This window comes from Gambusia affinis, linkage group LG18 (assembly GCF_019740435.1).
Source record: "Gambusia affinis linkage group LG18, SWU_Gaff_1.0, whole genome shotgun sequence".
NCBI classification, from domain to species: Eukaryota; Metazoa; Chordata; class Actinopteri; order Cyprinodontiformes; family Poeciliidae; genus Gambusia; species Gambusia affinis.
In genome coordinates, this window is record NC_057885.1 from 6,328,754 (window position 1) to 6,349,681 (window position 20,928).

General features: G+C 41.4%; 1 protein-coding gene across 1 annotated transcript in view; it reads right to left on the reverse strand.

The window, feature by feature from the left end:
• Positions 1–20,928, reverse strand: part of arhgef40 (Rho guanine nucleotide exchange factor (GEF) 40) — a 47,953-nt gene continuing 27,025 nt past the window's right edge. The window contains exons 19-28 of the mRNA XM_044098227.1: positions 19,282–19,661; positions 18,655–18,904; positions 17,777–17,866; positions 15,480–15,686; positions 11,920–12,099; positions 11,650–11,830; positions 10,166–10,276; positions 7,612–7,721; positions 5,753–5,796; positions 1–4,626 (exon numbers count right to left, since the gene is read on the reverse strand). Of these exons, the coding sequence (XP_043954162.1) occupies positions 5,770–5,796; positions 7,612–7,721; positions 10,166–10,276; positions 11,650–11,830; positions 11,920–12,099; positions 15,480–15,686; positions 17,777–17,866; positions 18,655–18,904; positions 19,282–19,661 (1,536 nt within the window). The 3' untranslated portion in view covers positions 1–4,626; positions 5,753–5,769. The remainder of the gene's footprint in view (positions 4,627–5,752; positions 5,797–7,611; positions 7,722–10,165; positions 10,277–11,649; positions 11,831–11,919; positions 12,100–15,479; positions 15,687–17,776; positions 17,867–18,654; positions 18,905–19,281; positions 19,662–20,928) is intronic.

Below are 20,928 nucleotides of genomic sequence, written 5' to 3' on the forward strand. Positions count from 1 at the left end.
TTTAAATTTAAAGTCCAGTTTTAATTCAGAACAGAAAAGTACAACAACAAAAAAAAGATGACAACTGTAACGTAGGCGAAACATGCATTTCTAACATCCCTCTTTGCTTTACAAAAAAGAAAATAAAAAAATTGTAAACATTCGGCAGAGTTCATCATACACCAAAAGCGAGGAGGGAAAAAAAAAAAAAAAGAAGAAGTTTCTGTACATACACTTTCATAAAAGTGAGACAATGTATGCTGCAGTATAAATGAATGATGGTGTTTATTACATCGCTTCCAATACAATGCAGTGTACCAAACAGCTGAAGGCTGCGAAGTGTGCCGACTTCTTCAAGCCAACAAATTACATATTGATTCAGAAATGGCTCAATAGCCATTTGCAACTTTTCAATATGGATGCAGATATGAAACGTGAAACCGGCCACAAACTGCGGCAGTGGGCTGCAAACTGAAAGTCTGTACCTTAAACATGACTTCTTTGTTTTTAACATGAACATGTTGTTTTTAATTACACTGTATCCGTTTGAAATAGCTACATTTTGGTAAGCTGTATGCATCTTTCTTTTCCGTGTGATTTCCATATCCGAGTGTGTAAATAGCACTCAGCGGTGTAACAAATAGCTATTAATAGGTTTACAGCAAGTGTTGCAGAGTCGAGGCGGAAGTGAAAGTTATTTTTATCCCTCGCTATGCTAGTTTTGAGGTCTCTTAAAGGAGTGGTTTGACATCTTGGTTTTTTTTTTTTTTTTCATACCAGTTGCATGTGCTAAAAATGTGCTCGAAATCGGAAAGGTGAATAGAGGTCCAAATAAGGTCACATTGTGAAGTCGAAATGTGACTGAAAGAGGGGATTGGGGTCGCTAAAACCAGCTAATGAAGCCTGACATCCAGAATGTTTGCTTAGGCCACATTTGGACAGAACATATGAGATCCAGAAGTTACATTTTCACCAACAACCAGCGTGTCCAACAGCACCTACCTCTTTGTGCCGAGTGTTTTTGGACAACTTAAGCACTTCCAGGTCAATTCTGGACTACCAACACATGACACTGGAGCTTCACAAAGAAATTCTGCTGAGCAATTCTGGAAATTAATATTGCACAATATATATATATATATGTATATATATGTGTGTAATAAGTTACAAAGAAGGAAAGAGTAGTAGTGCTGGGGAGTTAATTAATTGAGTAGTTTGAATGTTTTTCATCTTTCTCTGAGAAGTTGCTCTGATGGAAAGACAGGACTATAAATTTTTTAAACGTTTCAGACAGCGAAGGACAAGCTTGTTGCTGGAAGACGCACCATTAGAGATTTTTGTTTTAGCACATTCTGTCCTTTCGCTTTGCTAGGTGGTGGCCTAGAAGCCGTTTTCGTTTCATGTATTTCAGACCTTGACAAAACGATGATGTCACCCCCCCGGTTTATAAAATCAAGGTCTGCGGTCGTGGAAACCGTGTTTCATTTCTCACGCTGGTTGTTGGCTTCGTATCCGATCCCTTCTGAATGTTTTCACACCCCCTGAACTTGTCCACATTTTGTCACGTTGGCACTACAAACCTCCGTGTACTTTACTGGGATTTTATGCGACATAAATCAGCAGGCGCCGGGAAGTTGTAAGCGGGGAAAAGGAAACGCGGTTTTAAATTCTTTTACCGACAAAAATTCGAACAGTGTGACATGAATGTCTATTACTACTTCAAAACAAAATCCAGTACAAGCGATTCCCTCCGGATGTAAAAAGAGGGAAATCATTTGTAGAGGAGTCGGTTTGCTCATCCCAAACTTTGAACATCTTATGGATTTTCCACTTCACCGCAACACGCTACTTTATGCTAGTTTTATCGAAGTGACATAAAAAAATTTCTTTCAAGGAACTGAGGGAAAATTTTAAAAAACACTTTTTTTTGACTCATGCAACTCCAGTTTCTCTTTTGAGTTTTTTTGGTGCCGTTTAGCGTATTTTGCCATCCCCGGTATGTCGAGACTCTGAAACCTGGTTATCTTTAGTTATCAGTGTTTTCTGCCTCAATGTGAACAGAACCTCACTGCTTCCTTCGACCTTTCAAAATTTGCTGTATGGACGCAATTCATTCAAACTTCAAGAAAGACAAAAACAACAACTCAAAATTCATACACAAAGCGGAACATTTTACACATCCTTCTTCAAACGTAATACTGTCATCCAATTTGTTATGTTGCTCCTTAAAAAGCATCTTACTTAAAAAGTCGTTCATGTCTACCAAGCCTAAAGAACAAAACTGGTAAACAGAGAATGAAGCGAACGCAATGATCCACTGTCCTCCATTTCATGGAGAGTGCAGACAGTTTGTGAAAACCAAAACTAGTCAATAAGGTTTAAAACACAAGTAAACATTGCACTGACACCCATTCATACCTTTGGCATACAGAATATGGCATCTCAGAACAAAAGGTGAAGCAGTAAAATTCAGTTTCAGTTCACTGAAGGAGATTCTTCAGTGCAGGCACCAAGACCTTGATGATTAACAGAGCTGGGAAAAAGTGTTTGCCCCCTTACAGATAATCTTTTGTTCTTGCTTTAAATGTTTCAGATCATTAAACATGTTTGTAATAAAGATAATAATTACACAAAAAAGTGTTTATTTAAGAAAAAAAAACAGCCATCCTATTTGATGAACTAATACCTGGTTGTTACGCTTGGAGGCAAAATAATTTTGATTTTGTCACATTAGATGTTCCAAAACTTATTTTATTTTTATTTTTATTTTTTCCGCATCATCCACAGCTGGACTTGCAGGTGAGCTTCATAGATTGTGTTTCTATCAAAGTTTTCTCGAGCACACATTGAAGCGTTGCATACTTTAGAAGTAGAAAAGGTTGATGGAAACAGCGAAACTTGCAGTAATGATCTCGTTTTTACAAAAAAAACAACAAAAAAAAACAAAGTTATTTTGCTTGTTTGTGTTGGTTTTTGACTGTCAAAATAATGGGCAGATGGCACCACATTCGCCTAATATGTTACGATGTAGCAAACTCATACCTCACTTGAGCCAATCAGCTGCTTGTTAGAATTGCTTTTCTTTCTCTGTCTCCTTACAGGCGGTTACATCGCCAGGATCAGTTGACATAACAGAACTACAACTCAATAGCTACGCATTCCTGAAAACCTCTCTCCAGTTTTCTGAGATGCGTGGTCCTTGCTGCCTAGCAACCTCTACTTCCTTACTATCATAGTCACGTGTAACGTGAACATGATTACGCTTTACGTAGCCTGGTTGATCCAAGCCAGTAGATGAAGGCACCACTAATTTCTCAAAAATGTGCGACACTTGGATAAGAAACATGGGCTTAAATTTACGTGCTACTGTTAGCACACAATGTAACGGGACAAACCCCTTTTGGAACAAACTTCCAGAAAACCGCAAAACTGTCGAAACACTGAGTTCCTTTAAATGAAGGCTAAAAACATTGATCCGCGTGTATTTGGTTGATGATGGTTTTTGACAAAACGTAATATTTTTGCTTGTTTTATAATGGATTATATTAGGTCTTAACAGCCTCTAAAAAGTGAACTTGACTTGTTTGATCTGAAATATTGAAGTGTGACCCAAAAGAAAAAACTGTAAGGGGGGGATGAAAACTTTATAACACCGTTACTTACACTCCAAGAACGACTAAATACCGTTATTACTTCAATTTCTTAGCACTGTTCATAAAAAGCCATATAATTTGCTTACACACTCCCAACAGTCTTGAAACTGCAAACCACTTCTCTTCCTCATCATCTGTACGTGTTCAGATGTGAGCTCGCCTCATTTAGTCACTGTACCAGGCTCTAAGCTGGGCAATGTGTGTGTGTGTGTGTGTGTGTGTATGAGAGGGAGCTGGAGAGGAGGGGAGAGCATGTGAATGTGAACAGTGCTCCACTGTCTGATAACAATAAGAGTGACTGCATGTGTCGGGGGGGGGGGGGGCATTGTGTGTGTCTGTGTGAGTGTGCTTGTTACCTCATTTACATAGATCCAATCCCACCTAACCCGAGCCACACAAACACACACACACAAATAAAACACAGGGTAGATAAAAAAAACAAAAAAAGTGTACGGTCTCCAATCAGCGTTATGAGGGTGATAAAGTACATAATACATCCTAAATCTGCAATCCCACGCCACATTTACACCCAGCATATTACTTCCTGTTTATTATCAGATGCCGGAGCATGTGATGTGTACAGTCGGCCCAGTCAGTGGTTCAGACCAAGTGGTTTGGCCTAGTGGGGAGTAGCGGGGCAGACAATGGCCGCACTGTGCAAGCTTGAAGTGCCGTCGGTGTCGATGACTCTGCCAGCAGCTGAGACTGGCAGACCCAAAATGGCGGAGCGCCGGAGAGCCACCCCCCCTCCCACTCCCCCATCGGCGCTTGTCATGGTTTAAAACAAGGAAGGGGGGGACGGGCGAGTTTTTGATCCTTTTTGGATGCGGAGTGGTGCAGCTGCGTCGGATCCCTCCGCCCCCTGGCGTCGTCTGCACTCTCGCAGGAGGTTGAAGGGCGCGAGAGAAGTTCGGGTGGAAGTCGGTGAAGTCCAGTTTTGAGTCGAGTCCGAGGTGACGGAAGCCACGAAGAGTCCAGAGTGCAGCTTCTGCTTCTTAGAAAGCAAAAGAGAAAGGACATTCACTCCAACTACTTCAGTGGGAAGAGGGGGGAACTTGCAATTGGATGTGGGTGATATGGACTCAAATCACAAAAAAAAAAAAAAAATTTTGCAATCGCTGTGTTTCTGTTAAATAAGAAATTAAAATCACATGTGAATAAGTTTGTTCACACGGTAAGTCAGTAAAAATCATGGTAACAACAGATGTGAAAAGTTACATGAGATATTCAAAATTCAGAGCTCAGAGCTCAGCTATCAGCCATCAGAGGAAACGTCGGCATCTTATTCAAGCCCCTCATACTTAGGAGTGGATACAAACTCTGTGTCTTCATGAATTTGTAGTCAGCGACTTTACAGAAAAGCTTTGGATTCGACAAATCTGACAGGAACTGTACAACGCTATGAGAGACGTGGTGTCCGAAAACATGAAAAACAATCCATCGTCCTCCCACTCCTTCGTTGTAAAAGACGCATCGTAACATCCAGCTGGTGATCACATGACTGGTGTGATGCAAAAAAAATTTTAAAAAATGAAAAGGTGTTTCTGTCGCACTTTAAGTCGGAAAACCACCTCCTCCGAGCGCAACGACGTTTCATGGAAAAACGTGTTGTTTTCCAACATTGGTGTGTTTCCATTAAACAAATTCAATTTGGTAATTTACATTGGTGCCATTATATGGTCAATGGAAGCCCAGCTAATGACGGCGTGGCACAACATTCATAGGGCCTCAAACACTAATATTGTTCTTGAAAACCTCCCGTTTGAAAAGGGCCTTTTCAGGACTACATTTACTGCGTGATTTATATCACTAATCTGTGAACTGTACTTATATTTAATCATATTTTTGAATTTTCTCATATGTATAGATGAACTAACAGTGGAGAAGATAGCCAAAAATAACACTTCTGATAGTGACGACAGTTTTTTTTTTTATCATCAATAACTGAAATTTATCACGACAGCAATAAATCGAAATTCTTCTAAGAAATTTTTGACGATAAATGATAAACGATACAGCAAATTGCCCAGCGCTGCTCGTAATATCCCCAAAGTGAGCAACATGAGCAGCGCAATAAAGAGCAACAGAGGGAGAGGAAGAGACCTGCCCATAAAACTCACTCTTGTTCAGATGACAGTCACACAGCTGTAGAGGGAGAGAGACTCTGTGGGCAGAGAGAGAGAAAAGAAATAGTCACATTTTAAGATTCTCACACCAAAGGCGTCTTCAACCTGTTGTCGAATGTGCGCACGTCGCTGCCTGCGTGTTTGCCCTTATCCGTTCTGTCCGTCTGTCCGTCAATCTGTTCCCGCCGCAGTCTGTTTGCCAATCTGTCATATTCTGTTTGCTGGATAAGAAGATGGGGGGGGATCTGTGTGTGTGTGTGTGTGTGTGTGTGTGCGTGTTTAAACAGTCAAAATGCATCTGATTCTGGGTTGGCACACTTGTTTGCTCACAGCTAAAGACAAGTGTTGTGTTTCAGCTTCACAAACATATGGAAGGTGAATTTATGTTTTGGGGACGGACGCCTTTTTATTAAAGGAAAAAAAAAACTCTCAAAAATTGTAATAATAATTTCTTTGTAAAGTCATAATTAGGGACATTTTCACCTAAACAAACACTGATAGTCCTTGATACCATGATGTAACCAGGGCTATCTCCATGTTTCTTTTTACACTGTAAAACATGATTCAGTTTTATACTTATGTTAAATATCGTTGATAAAGATTTAATCGAAATTTGTTTTTGATTAAAGGAGTGTAACATCGCACTCAAAGTTCACATCGAGTCGTCTGCGAACTCTGCCATGACTTCCTGTGTCCCTGGGGTGGAAATAGATGATGTGACAGAAAGCGCCCTTTCTAGTTTTCGAGCTTTCAAAATGGGAAAGACAAGACAACACATCATTCAAGTGCAGCGGATATCCCTAAAACTATTTATACCAGCAGCTGATTTAGATTTCAAACTTGAAAACACAAACAAAGTTACTTTTTGCTCCAATGCAATGAAAATGAGACAAACTGGCACTTTGTCTCATTTTCATTGCATTCATAAAACAAGGTTACATCACTTTGAAAAACACATTTAAAAATGTATTTGTGTGTTTTCCAGGTTTTCAACTGTAGAAAAGGCAACAGAGTTAAAAATGACAGAAATTAAATCTAAACTGACACAACCACTAACATTCAAATCGGTAATGAAAGGTGTTACCCTTAACACCATTAAAGTTGAAACATGGTAATGGCAGTATCATGCTGTGGTGGGACTGTTCATTAGCAGGGACAGGAGGCCTGATCAAAAGATTTGAGACCATCTTTCAGGGCGATGGCAACCCCAAACATATTCTGGTGTAACGATGGCCTAGTCAAAGTCTAAATGTAAATCCAATTGAGAATCTGTTTCAAAACTTGAGCTTGAGCTGTTTTGCAAGAAAGAATGGGCAGCTGTGATTGCATCTCCCCGGACAAGCCCCCACTGCTGTAGGTAAAACGTGACATTTCATTCTAAGGTGAGTACATTTAATTTTTAGGTAAAGTTTTTACATAAAACATGTGCGCACGTTCTTGTACTCACATGAGCTATATACAAATACATGCCACACTTCTCCAATTTATAATTATAAAAATGGTAAAAACTTTTATATTGGCTTGTCACACAAAAACCCCAAACATGGAATTTTGTGGACAAAATGCGAAAAGTTCGATATAAACATTTTATGGACAGCACTGTAAAAAATCAGAGCCTGCCTTTCTTGGTTATAGTCTGTTGTTTTTAGGGTCTGTAATGGTTTTGAATCTTCACTTTGACCATGTTTGGTGTTATTCTCTTCTGGTATTAATATTCCAAAAAAGAAAAAAAGAGGCTTATTATTTCATAAATACATGTTGGGAGTTTTGAGTACAAATAAGTCTACAAATAAAACCAGCTTTCATTCACCTCAGCGAGGCCTGCGGTTTTTGTGCGTAAACTCGGTGCCCACCTGTGAATAGCTTGTTGATCCGGAGCTTGACCTGGGGTCCCTCCCAGACGCTGGGGATCCCCCCTCCTTCTGGCTGCCCACAGAGGACGAGTCTGAGCAGCTACTGTGGACTGAAGCAGAGTGGTGTGGGGGCGTCCAGTCAAAACAGAGCCACAAAATGTAGAACACGCTCAGCACAAAAATACAAGTTTTCCATGGAGAAAACCCCTTCTCAATGAATCATCCCATACAGGCTGTTTTTGAAGGGTGGCAAGGGTTGGGGTGGGGGGGTTATTATGCTTATTATTTTTATTTATTCTTGAGGAGTAAGCATAGGGGAAGACAACAGGGTAGAAAAGATTTTCTTTCCCCCCTCCCCTTCATCTGTACCGGTGAATTTTTAACACCAGTTTCTCTCCCTGAGGACGTTTCATGGCCTGAAATCTGCTCAACAAGACACCTGGTGGGCAGAACGTGCATTACACTGAGGTGTCATTGGAGAATCACTTTCAAACAGTTCTCTTCAGAGACGGGATGGATCTTAAAAAGCAAAACCAAAAAAAACAAAACAAAAAAAAAACACCCAGAAGAGTCGTACTTAACAGCTGAACTCTGCGGCAGCAGTTTCCAGAGCATGCCAGACCCCCTCCCCCCCCACGACGCTCATGAATGCACTCCCTAATTCCCTGTATTTAAAAGACAGATTTACGAGCGTCCCAACCTATTTATATCACGTCTCTTGCCTCCGTTCCTCTCAGAAATCGTTGGCTACTTTGAATTTGCTCAGCTGCCAAAGGCCAACTGTGTGTTTTTCTGCAAGATCGACAAAGATGCAATCGAATCCCCGCAAAAAAAAAAAAAAAAAAAAAAAGCTACTCTGAAAGTAGATAAGCCAGATAGTTTAGAGTGCATATTACAATGTTTCATTTTTTGAATGCTGCATAACTAAAAGGAACAGCGTGTCCCTCGAAGAAGGACCTCCGAAGAGGTGCGCTGACTAAACAGATGGACCTGCAAATGAAGGGGGGGGGGGGGGGGGGGTTCTTCTCGGTGTTCTTCTCGCCCACGGTGATTTCATCAACCATATTAACTTTTACAGGAGGATAATACGTTTTCTGTTAAGAGATTGGTCTCCTGCTCCGAGGGGCTCAAAAACAAAGAAATTCAATTAATGTGTCCGAAAAGCTAGTTTCTTCAATTACGGGTGGGACGTCAAGGCAGACTATTACAGACACAATCAAAGAAGAGGTGCAGGCGAAACATTAGGCAATGTATGCTCCAATGCTCTCTTCTTGTGAAAGTGCATTCCAGGCAGAAACTCTTGCAAAGGTGTGCATGTCACTTGTACTTCTTCCACATATTGTCATGTTAAAACCCCAATAAAGCTCCAAAAAAATTAAGTGTAATTTATTGGGATTTTATGTGACAAAAATCTGAGAAGAAAAGAAATTAGTATAAAGCTCCAGGAGTTTTTGGATGAAGTCTTGATTATACTTTAAGAGTGTGGATTCACACCTGACCTATTTAGTCGGCTTTGATCCAACCAGGCCAGGAAGTCTGGTTTGTTTGAGGAAGTGTGAATGAGTAATCGAACTCTGATGTGGACCAATAAACCAACTCTGGTCCATACAAAACCTAGGTCTCGGTTCGGCTGAAGTGAACTCTGGTGTGGTTCGAATGCGAATGTGAACGCCAAGCGGACCGGAGACCGCTCCAAAAGCAGGAAGAGGACTATAGCGCAGGGTATTCTGGATAAATACTAAATAAACAAACATGAGAGTGTAGTGCTAGCAGGATCTTGTACCAACAACAACAACAACAACAAAATGTCACTCCATTTTTGGGAAGAAGGATTTCAGTGTCACTTCCTTCAGTGGTTCTTGGTGCAGTGACCCCACAGACGAGGAGAGGAACAGGTTTTTGTTTGACCTGGTGCAGTGTGGAAGCAAACCGCAGCAGCTGAAAATGTTGCAATTATGGTCCCCGGTCAGCCAGAGACTGCCGGCCTATCAGGTGGGAGAACACCCTTAACGTAAACCAGTGCATGATAGCTCTGCTTTTTTGTTTAGGCTCATTGACCAGCTGGAAACAGAAACTCTGCCAGAGTAAAAGGATTTGAATACAAAAGGAGATTTAGAACTAATTATTCATGGAAAATGCAGGTAGAAAAAATTTCTTCATGGAGCTTTTCTAAAATATTCGAAAGACTGTCCTTCTGAAAGGAAAGGAAGCTGAAATACCTAGGCGCTAATGCTACCAGCTGGTGTTGGCAAGGCAACCAATCACAGACGGCCATTTATTTTCCTTTGAGCTGATTGGACTGTAGCCCCAAAAGCAGAGATAAGGAAGACAGATCCTCTGCGGTGGGGCGAAGATGATGTTCATAGCACATCTTAATGCACTTTGAGGCATATTTGGTGTCTGAACTAATAAAAAAGGGTTTTTAAGTTTATTACCACATCATTTCCCTTCCTGTCCACCATGACTTGCCACTTCATGTTGATCACATAAAATAAATTGAAGTTTGTGGTTTGACGGTGACAAAGTGTTGGAAGTCTCGACGCTGCGCTCCCACCTCTGTCGCTGAGACTGCAGCTGGAGTCCAGCTCTGATCCCGGAGTTCCTGTAGCATCCAGCAGAAGCTTGCTGGAAACTCCCATGCAGAGCGACTCCTTCAGACACAGCTCTGAGGAAAAGAGTCAAAAATATCAAAATAAAATCACTTCAGTGAGCATTTATAGGAATCGTTTCTCCCCTACGAACAGCTACGCATTCTCATCCAAATCACGGGTGAAAATCTCAGCAACAGCCCATGTGCTTGCATTTGATTTTTTTTTTTTTTTTAGAACAATACATTGTTTCTGGGGAGCATTAACCATCTGAACAGAATTAATCCCTTCTTATAAGGAGCTTCTGAGCACCATATTGCAGGGTGATACTGAAATCTAAGCCAATAGCAGGAAGCGATGCTCTAACACACGATATGGAGCGGCTCGATGTGTTTAGAAAGCTGAACATAAACAAAGGGGGGGAAAATGATTTCAAACTGCAAACTGAAACCACTGTTCTGGTTTCCATATGTTTCCTACTTATAGGAAATGCTAGTAATACTGTTCCACATTTTCAAACAAAGAACAGATTTGCATCTTAAAGGTTTTGTTATTCTTTTAAACTCCCATGAAAAAAACCTGTAATACCAACTCTCAGCAGTAGGTGGCAACAGCAAATATAATGGAAGAAGATTCTGGGCATTGCTAAAACTTTTCTAGATTGACTTTTAATTTTAATTTTTTTTTGTTGACATTTTCTAACCGTTTTCTTTCAGTCAGTCACTCTATTTAGCTTCACCATATCCAAACTTCACTGGTTCTGTCAAGTATGGCTTGTCATCCAACTTTTACATCCACCACTGTATTTGACATAAAGTGTTGCCTTTTCTTTTTGCTGTAGTCCCAACTATTTTGTTCTTCGGGTGAAAATCATTTTTTAAGATTTTGTACTTTTGCAATAACGCTAAAGAAGCTAAAAAGACAAGACATGAGGCCCTGATCTGAAGAAAACGTTGTGTTTTTGAAGTGTTACTTCAAGTTGTCAGCAACGTTCTAATTTATGAAGTGGAAACTTAGGATTCACCAAACAGGGTAGTTACTATTTCACATGAGGCCTGGTTGATGTAAGTGTGTCAGAAAATGTTTTGATCTAGGAGCAAATACTCTTTCCCTAAATATCAAAGGACCGGTACTGCAGTAGCCGGCTAGTGTCCTTGTTGATCTTTAGCACCATGAGAAGTGGGCGTGGCTAATAACGTGGCTAATAACTATGTGGTCAACCAATAGCAATTATAGCAAGGAGTAAAAACACCATAGGCCTAGTTTAGTGTAGCATTTTGAAAGTTGATGTGAAAATGCTAAAATATTAAGACATTTATTCCTGTATTTTAACACTAACAAACAAACAAGTCCAACAACAGTTTGGACTTGTTGTTGGACTTCACTACTTTCAGTGTATGAAAGACTTGTAACAATGGGAATTGGTGATTGACTAAAGTTTACAGTGTACCTGTGTTGTTTATGGCGTGCGTCCACAGCAGGTGGGCTATGTCATGAGCCCAGGACTCCCGTCCTGCTCTATCCTGGGCCTGAAGGGTGATACAGTCTCTGGTCCTGGGTGCCTGTCGGACCCAGACTTCAAACTTCACTCCCTCATCGCCGACTTTCTGAGTTAGACCCATTTCACTCGTCTGTCGGAAGAAGAAGAAGAAGATGAAATCGTGTCTGAATTATTGATCCAAACTTTGCCATTTAAAGAAAATGGCCCCCGGGTTCTGACCTTGATGCTGTGCTTGTAGTTGTAGGCGGTGCGACCCGGACTCGGGCTCTTCTGCTTGGTGAAGATGATGGCGTGCTGGTAGAGGAAGACATTCCTGACACCCGCCCGCTTCCTCCGAGGTCCCCCGCACACGGTGAGCTCACCCTGCCTCACCAGGTCGCCACGATCTGCCACTGAGATCTGAAAACAAGAAGACACATTAGCCTCAGGGCTTATATAAATACATTTTTAAAGAAATCTTAAACTATAGATAAGGGTTGGTCTCCAGAGGGTCAGTATAACCTCTGTTCACCTGAATTGCTACCAAAGACATTTGGGTCTAAAATTCCAATGAGACGAACTTTAAAAACCTCCAAAGACGCATCTGAACCACCTCGGTTGCCTCCTTTCGGTGATGTGGATTCAGTCTGAGCTTGCTGCGGATGAAAAATTTTCTCACTGACCTCCAATCCTTTTAACTTCTTGTATACAAGATCTCATTCCTTTGGTTATAATCAATACATCAAGGCCAAAGTTGATAGTCACAATGTTTGCAGACCTGTAACATGGGAGTTTTGCCTTTCAGCAGAGCTCCCATGTATTTTGTCTGCTGGTCTAACCATCACCGGTGAGCAAGGCACTTCAACGAAACCCTAACCCTTGCCTCAGTAAACCTTGAAGGAAATGGCGGTTGCCATGCAATTTTCCCAGTGAAGGAACTTTAAAACTTCAGGACAGTAAGACTGTAAATAGTTTGAGGCCTAAACTTTGTAAAACTACCTTGATACCAGAAACTACTAGCTTTCACAAGGCCAAAGTTGATAGTCACAATGTGACTATCAACTTTGGTGAAGCAGTACTGCTTCACCTGTCTTTCTGGAGATTTTTCAGCAGAGCATCACATTTTGAAGAGCCAATTTTGCTGCCCTAGACAGAATTAGATAGTTGCCACATTTTAGACATGATTTCAAAAATCAGGACAAGTCCAATCTGCAACAAACAATAAGGTCTGCAGTGGATCATCAGGGCTGGCCTTCCCTCCATCCAGGACTCGTACAAGTTTAAGGTCAGGAAAAGGGCAACTAACATCTCTGCAGACCCCACACATCCTGGACACAAAATGTTTAGACTTTTACCTGCAAGTCGGCACTAAAGAGGGCTATTTTGTAAAAACAAAACACCTTAGAAACAGTTTCTACCCCCAGGACGACTCTCTGACCCAATACATCTGCACTGACAGCAATCTCATATTAATCATTTTCTCCTTTATTTTATTTCTCCTAAAAGTTATCTATTTATACTTAACATCTGTACCCAGTGAGCGTTTGAAGCTAAAGTCAAATTTCTTGTTTGTGCACACAATCTAGGCCAATAAAGTTGATTCTGACTCTGTCAAAAGTCTTTTTATTCTCCTGCCAAACCAGGCCCCTGGTGCCCAGTGCCGCTCCAGCAACCAATTTCCTAGATTGGTGTTAGAAAAAAAAAAAAGAAGAAAAAACAACATTTCATCTGTAAAGATTGATAGGCCTTGTTCGCAGTCTAATAAAGAAAAAGACAAAGCAGTATTATTATTATTCCTCCGCTTTCTATAGAGGCAAACGCTGCCTTCGCACAAGCGCTTTTTCCTATCTGTTGGATCTTTGCTCTAATTGGCCAAATGAGTCATGTCTTTTCGCGAGACATGTGACTTCATTGTTCGCGTCAATTACAGGGGCTGAGACTTTCTCGTGACAAAAGGCAGACAGACACTGGTAAAAGTCAGAAATTGCGCAGCGCTCCTACGAGACGAGATGCCAGGCGCAAACAAACGGCGAAGAGCGGCGAGAAGGTTTCCTCCCCCAAAGCGAATCAAAGAGTTACGTAGATTTTACTGACAAGCAGCTTTATTTTTACAACCCTGGATAGGTGAGGTGTGTGTGTGTAGGGGGGGGGTCATCATATAAGTGAGGCTTCACATACATCATGAGCACTCACACAGACGCCCACTGAAAAACACCTGCACTTGTAATCACTTTTTACCTGGAGAGCTGTCAATGTGAAGAGGCTCCAGTGGAAGTGTTTGTGCACTCCTAATCTCTCCCCTCATATATAAATTGTGTTTGCTTGTGGGTGTGTGTGTGTGTGTGTGTGTGTGTGTGTGTGTGTGCGTGCGTGTGTGTATGTGTGTGGGAGTCCAACGCTTGTCGTGACTGCTTCTGAACAATGCCGCCGCGTCGGACTAACAACGTGAAGGTCAAGAGGAGATGTTTTCGTCAAAGAGTTTCTTCTAAAGCCGAAATATGTTCAGAAATATCCACAATAACTGCACAAGCTGTGAACGTTTCCACGGTCTGAACAGGAAAGCAACATCGTTCTTCTCGTTTTGTTGTGTTTTTCTTTTTTTTTTTCTTTTACCCTCCGCTTGTACGTGTCAGAAGGTGGGCGAGTATTTTCTGTAAGATAAGATAAACAAACGTCTCAAAAGACTACGGAACATTTACAGACTATTTTCACGAGAAAAACCACAGGTCATTTTAAACAGCGGTTTTCAGATCTAGAAAAGACACAAACTTTAGTTTCAGTAGTTTGTTCACTACTGCCTTGGAAAAAGTATTGAATATTTACAGGTTATTTGTTTTGTTACAACCACAAATTTCAATATATTTTTTCCTGGGATTGTATGTGACTATAGACAGAACACGTTACAGTGGACACCCCCCCATCTGTTCTGAGAGAAAAACAAAACTAAATCTTTTCAGAGGTGAAGTCGAGTTGAAATCTGAAATCATAGCATTGATCTTATCACGCTAGTGTTGATCCATCAATACCAATATCAACTTGGTATTGATAATATTGATATTTTTGGATCGATCCGCCCATCCGTATGGAACAGTATTCACAGATTCTTTTGTGAAACCAGATTATTTTTGGAAGATTAGTTTGTTCCCAGATTGGTTTGCAGAGTATATCTAAAATATTTTAAAGAAAACGTAGCTTGGGAAGCTGAAATATTAGCTGGAACGCTACTTGACATGCTATTGGCTGGCATTGCAAACCAGCCAATCCAGGAGCCCCTTTAATTGTCCTTAGTGCTGATTGGCTGTACACCCAAGAAACAGAAATAAGGAATATGCAATATTTAATAATGCATATTAAATATTGCTGATGTGTTTGAAGTTTTGAAATGGGCAGCTATGAGCGTTTTTAGAGATGGTCTCAACTATTTACGGATTTCAAGTTTATCTTTGTATAAATAGTGAACTAAATATCAGTTTCCTTCCAACTTTCCAGTCGTGGTTCTTTGTGTCACATAAAAATGTTGACACAATACGATGCAGTTCTTAGATGTAACGTGACACTATTTCGAAGATAGGGTATGAATGCTTATTGTTAAAACAATATTTAAACATCGTGAACCTAATAACTACTTGAATCTCCTTTATTTGCTGAACGAAAAACAAATAAAAGCTGAAGTGAAAAGATTCCCCTCCCTTCCCCCCGGCCTGACCTCATCAAAATTATTTAGGTTTTTCCCGTCTAAGAAAAGAAAGTGGGACTTGACAGTCGCAGACTGTGAAATAATGTGGGACAGGCGCTCTCACCGGACAGCCGACGATGAGGTCACTGGCCCTGAGGTCCTCGCCGTGCCGCTGGGCGTGTCTCAGGACGGAGAGGGCGGAGTCTGAGGCCAGATTTAAACCGCCCAGCTCCTCCAGGGCCTCGCAGTACTGCTCCAGCCTCTGAATGGGAGCCTGCAGGCAGTAAGGGAAAGACAAAGGGGAGAGGGGGGACGCCTGGGGGAGTTTGGACTTTGGGGAGTGAGGGGGGGCGACAAGAGCAGAAATGTAGAAACAGAATAAATGTCTCCTCTGTCTCTGCTTTGGTATCACATCAGAAAAAACGGTCTAGTGTGTGGGTGTCAGTCTCTAACACCAACTCAAACGACTGCTGCGGATCAGACGGCTCTCCGTGGCAACCGTATTCGCTGACACGGTGAAATGTCTGACGCTGCCCAACAGAAACTCCTCAGGGAATTTTCAAGCAACAATTTAAAGAGTTTGAGTTGTAGCCTGAAACTTTCCCAGAGGTGGGAAACACACACAAATGCAATTCATGAAGTTTCCAATCATGCAAATCGTAGGACTTAAAGGGGTAGCTTACTATTTCTGAAGTTAGTTTCTGCTGGAAGGTTAGAAGCAGTTCATGTGTTCTCTGTATTGGGTAACATAATGGGGTCTTCATTTAGTAAAAAATCCACAGTAGCTGGGTCTGGAGGATGATGCTACCAGCCTCTATGTCAACGGTGTCCAAACTTTTTAGTATTATGCTAAATGCAGAAGCAGCAGGAGTTAAAACCTTTTAGAACCAGGAAACCCCTTCATTTTCTCTGGAGTATCAAGCTAACAGCTACTCAGCTAGTATCTGTAGTCAACTCTGAGCTCAAAGTCATGGCAACTTATGGTAACACTATTTTATAAACCTGTAGAACGTCAATTATATTGAAAGAGACATGCTAACTCTCAGCTAAACAGAGGGTTGAGTTGGTTTACAGTTAATCACTGATAGTGTTTCATGTAAAAACCAGTTTTTTTGTTTTTATTATTCTTTTTACTATTTTATTATTTTATTTATTACTTTATTACTATGACTTTTTATTATTATTGGCTTATTGGTTAATTGCAATAGGCCAATATGTTCAGTGTGGATATCCATAGACATCGATGTAAATATCTGTCCAGTACAAAAAGTGTGGTGATATGAAGTTTATTTTTAAAGAGTATTTGAATAAGTTGCGACAAAATGTTTGAAACAGGGGAAATCAACTTTGCTCTGATTAGCTAACGTTAGCTCTATTTTCTCCAAACCTGAACTGAAAGACTGTAGGAAGTGAGTTTATTTTTTTTAAGTTTCTAATATCCAAACTCTTACTAGATATAAACTGATAGTATAATAATGACTTTGTCATGCGTTGCCATGACAAAGTCAAGTACAAGCTGAAAAAAGCTTAACTTTTTTCAAGATGCTATATTATGTTTAGAGTGTTGAATATTAAAATAATAATGATAAAAAAATAATAATAATCAATGATTTTTGCAGTTTTCAGCTAGAGCTATTCAAAATGAACTCGTTTTAACTGGAGTTCAATTTGGAAATCCCTTTTCGTCCCGAACCCGCCACAACAACAACAACAACAACAACAACTAAAAAAACCCATGAACAATTTGAAAGCCTTGCTGCTCCTGTTTTCACTCCCATTAAATGATCACCATCAGCCAGCATGCCATTACCATAACCATAAACCTGCCGGTTCCCATTATCTACCATGTGTTCAAGCTGCTGTAACAGAGGCAGGATGTGCCGTCGCGAGCGCACGCTGCCACCTGCTGGTGGTCGCCCACACTTCACTCCACTCTCTGGCGCTTTGATCTCCTCTTGTAAAGTCTTGGTGGTAATCTCATCATGCTGTTGATGGATTAGTTTTAGCTAATTGTAGTTTGGATGCTGGAATTACTTTCTCTATAATCTGCCTTTAATTGGCTTTTCTGGTCTTATACTGAACATATAATTAGCATCACTGTATACGGCTTAATTGCTGCCACTGACAAATAAAGCTACTTTGATTGGTTTGTGCTTGAGCATAAATAAATAGAAATACTTGTATTGATACTCTTGGTTTTTTTTGAAAACATGTTCTAGTTCATTTTTGGCCCAGACTGTTCCATTTTCTTTAGCTTAAATTCTGATACCGTATATATTTTTTAATGAGTGGATTGTATGGTGGAGAGAAAAAAAAAGCACTGGAGCAAATTATGAATATCTTGATAATAAATCTTTGTGCGTAGAACTTGCCTTTTGTGTTCAGATGTTGAAATTACCAGGACATATGGTTGGTTCTTACCTTAAAGAAGTCAGCTGCCTGTGTGACCAGAGGTGAATCCATTTCTGGTTTAGAGCGGATGTAGTGGGAATACTGGAGAAATTCCTCCCGCTTTTGGATGCATGGAGGGAGACAGAGGGGAAATAAAAGGTTACAGTGTGTTTTCATGTTAGCTGTCATTTAAAAAAGCACAACGTAAAATATGAAGTTTAAATTGAATAATGTACAGTTTATTTGACATTTTCCTTGATGTTTTCCAGGACCGGTTCAGTTGGAATGGTGAGCACTTTAAAACAACTCAAGTGAAATTGGTAAATCTGATGTAAAGCTCACATTTTGTTGCTAAATTGAGCGGCTCTTTCTGTGTTTTTAAGATTTCTGGACTACATGTGTATCCATCAACTTGATTGTCATAAATATTTAGACGAGGCAGACTTCAGATGGGCCTCAATTTTATTTAGTGAAAATTTTAAAAAAGGGGTTGGATTCATGTTTTGTGTAACATTTTCTCTGTATGTAAAAAAAACAGAAAACAAAACAGTCTTAATAAATGTAGTAGTCTTAAGAGACAGGGCAATTTGAGCCTCACAAGTTTTTCCGGCAGGGTTCCTTTAACAACGTTTTTGTGTGTGTGTGTTATTTCGGGAACTGACGATCTGACAGACAAAACCCCCATTTCCTCACTGTACAACATTTGCCACAGTCCTCCAGACCATCATGCTAAGACCACGTTATGAGCTTCATCAAGGGTGTGGGTTTTTTTCAATGTCACAATTTTTTATATTTTTTTAAAGGATCCCTTTACCAAAGCTTGTGAAATCCTAATAGCTAGACTTTGAAACATAGATAGCGGCAGTAAGGTCGCTTGCTGGACCTTCCCAGCGGATTTTGGGACTTACATATTTGCTGAAGCAGTCCTGTTGCAACAAACTCTGCACAAGAGCGCCCTCCATGGCAGGAAGCAGGTCCCGCGAGTGAAAGGCACTGAGGCTGCCCCAGTTGGGGAAGAGCGTGTCTTCCTTCCCCCTGATGGAGGCCGGGGTGTCGGAGAGCTCCAGCAGGGGCAGGTACGTCTCTTCAACCCCCTTCAGGACGGCCACGTACTGCCGCTCTGAGCTCAGCATCCTGCACCAGAGCAGGTACAGTTTACTGTGGGACGAATGGGGGGGGAAAGCGATGGGAACGGGAATCGGTTAATGCAAATAAGAAAGTAAATAGTTGGGTTTTTTTTTTAAAACGAGAAACAAACATGAAAGAAAAAGCAGAGATGTTGTGGGGGGGGAGCCGCAGCAGCAGGCAGTGGACGGAGATCAAAGAGACGATGATGAAAAAATTATCACAGATTGCGCGCCGATTGATCCTCCCCCCAAAATGACGCGTGCATTTTCTTTTTCATCTCAGCCCCGCTTCATCTAATTCATTCAGTGGGTTGGATTCGGGAGTTTTAGGCCAAGCGTGCGCTCAGCTAAACTTCCACTTCCTCAAAGACAATTTGTAGGAAAATGAAAGAGTCAAATCCTACACACCTCTGTGCAGTGGAGCCGGTCCTGTCTGCCCCCATGTCCCTCTCCGTCCTCCCGAGCAGGACGTGTTGCCGCGGAGACCCTGTGTGATCCACCACTTCTTTGCTGCTGACCTCCACACCTCGGATCAGCACGCCGCCTCCACCTCCGCCTGCTACTCCGACGCCCCACCCAGGAATAGCCGCCGCCATGCTGGTGGCGATGACGGGGTCGGCCATGTTCTTTCGCCCCAGCCAAGACATGGGCGAGGAGCGGCTCGCCCCGCCGACGGGGGACTCCGGCTTGGGGGTGGCGGTGCCTTTGCGGGGGGCCAGGAGAGCCTGGAGGTCAAAGCTGGGGTGGCGCTTCCGGGGAGGCTTGGGAGGGAGCGGAGCCTCTGGGGGCTGGAGGATCATTTACATGGAAATTTGTTAATATCTGTTGTTATCGGTACCCCTTGAATTTTTCCTTATCTGGTCACATTATAACAGCAAAAATGCAACCTAGTGGGATCCCATGTGACAGACCAACACAAAGTAGTGCTCAGTAGGAGGGAGATAATGTGATGTATAGTAATGTAAATGAGCAGCTTTTGCTAACAATCCCAGGTTGCTCCTCAGTTTTGGTTGCGAGTTCTTTTGAAACGTTGATGCCTGTTTTCTCAGATATCTGGTTTCCTGACCGCCAACATTTAATTGGCCGCATATTTTTCCTGTCTTTTTTTTGGACATTGTTGGAAAGTTTAGAACCCACACTTTTATCATCTGTAAATAACTCAAAATGCTCCTGAAAGCAGTCTTTGTTAGCTCCTCCAGGTTCCTGAACAGTTTTAGGGAAGAATTCTTTTTAAACTTTAAGAGACGTTGTTTTTTTTTCTTTTAAATTTGGTTTTGGCCATATCTGCCTCGTTTCTTTTTAGATTTCCATGTGTTTTGACATAATTGGAAAGCTTAGAATCTACATTTTCAAAATGTGTAAATAACCTGCAGAGACTTGCCCTTGATTGCAGCCAATCACCTCTATATTTGAAAAGTGTGGGCCGCATTTCGTTCTCACGCGGATCAGGGAGAAAAAGCTGTTGGACCGAAGCCAGGGCTTCTCCAACCTTTCATCCCATCAGAATCAAGAATCTGGAAAAGCACATGGATGGAAGAACCTGTCTAAAGGACAGCTAGTGAGCCTTTAGTTAAGAAGAAAGGTGTTGAGCCCATAGAAAGTCCCATTTTCTGGCTGCTAACAGCTAACAGTCCTGTAGGGGGCAGTAAACACATGAAAAATGTGTTCTGGTGAGATGAACCCAAAATTGAATGTTTTGATCTTTAAGCAAAGCGCTGTGGGAGGTGGGAAAGTAACACTGCATGTCACCCCTGAAACATCGCCACTAAGAATCCTGGTTGGTGGCAGCATCATGGTGTGGGGGCCCTCTTATTCAGTCAGGATGAGCAAAGGAGGATGGATGGAACTATTTCTTATGAGAAAACCTGCGAAACCCCAGTCTTGAAAACCTGAGACTGGGATGAAGGTTCACCTGCTCAGTACTTTAGATTTTTATGAAATAAATGTTGATCAAGTATCATTTGGTTTGAACTACAGTTATGCAATGCTGTGTGCTGGTCTGTCACATGAGCACTGCAAAAACAGAAAATCACATCATGTATTTCTTATCTAGTT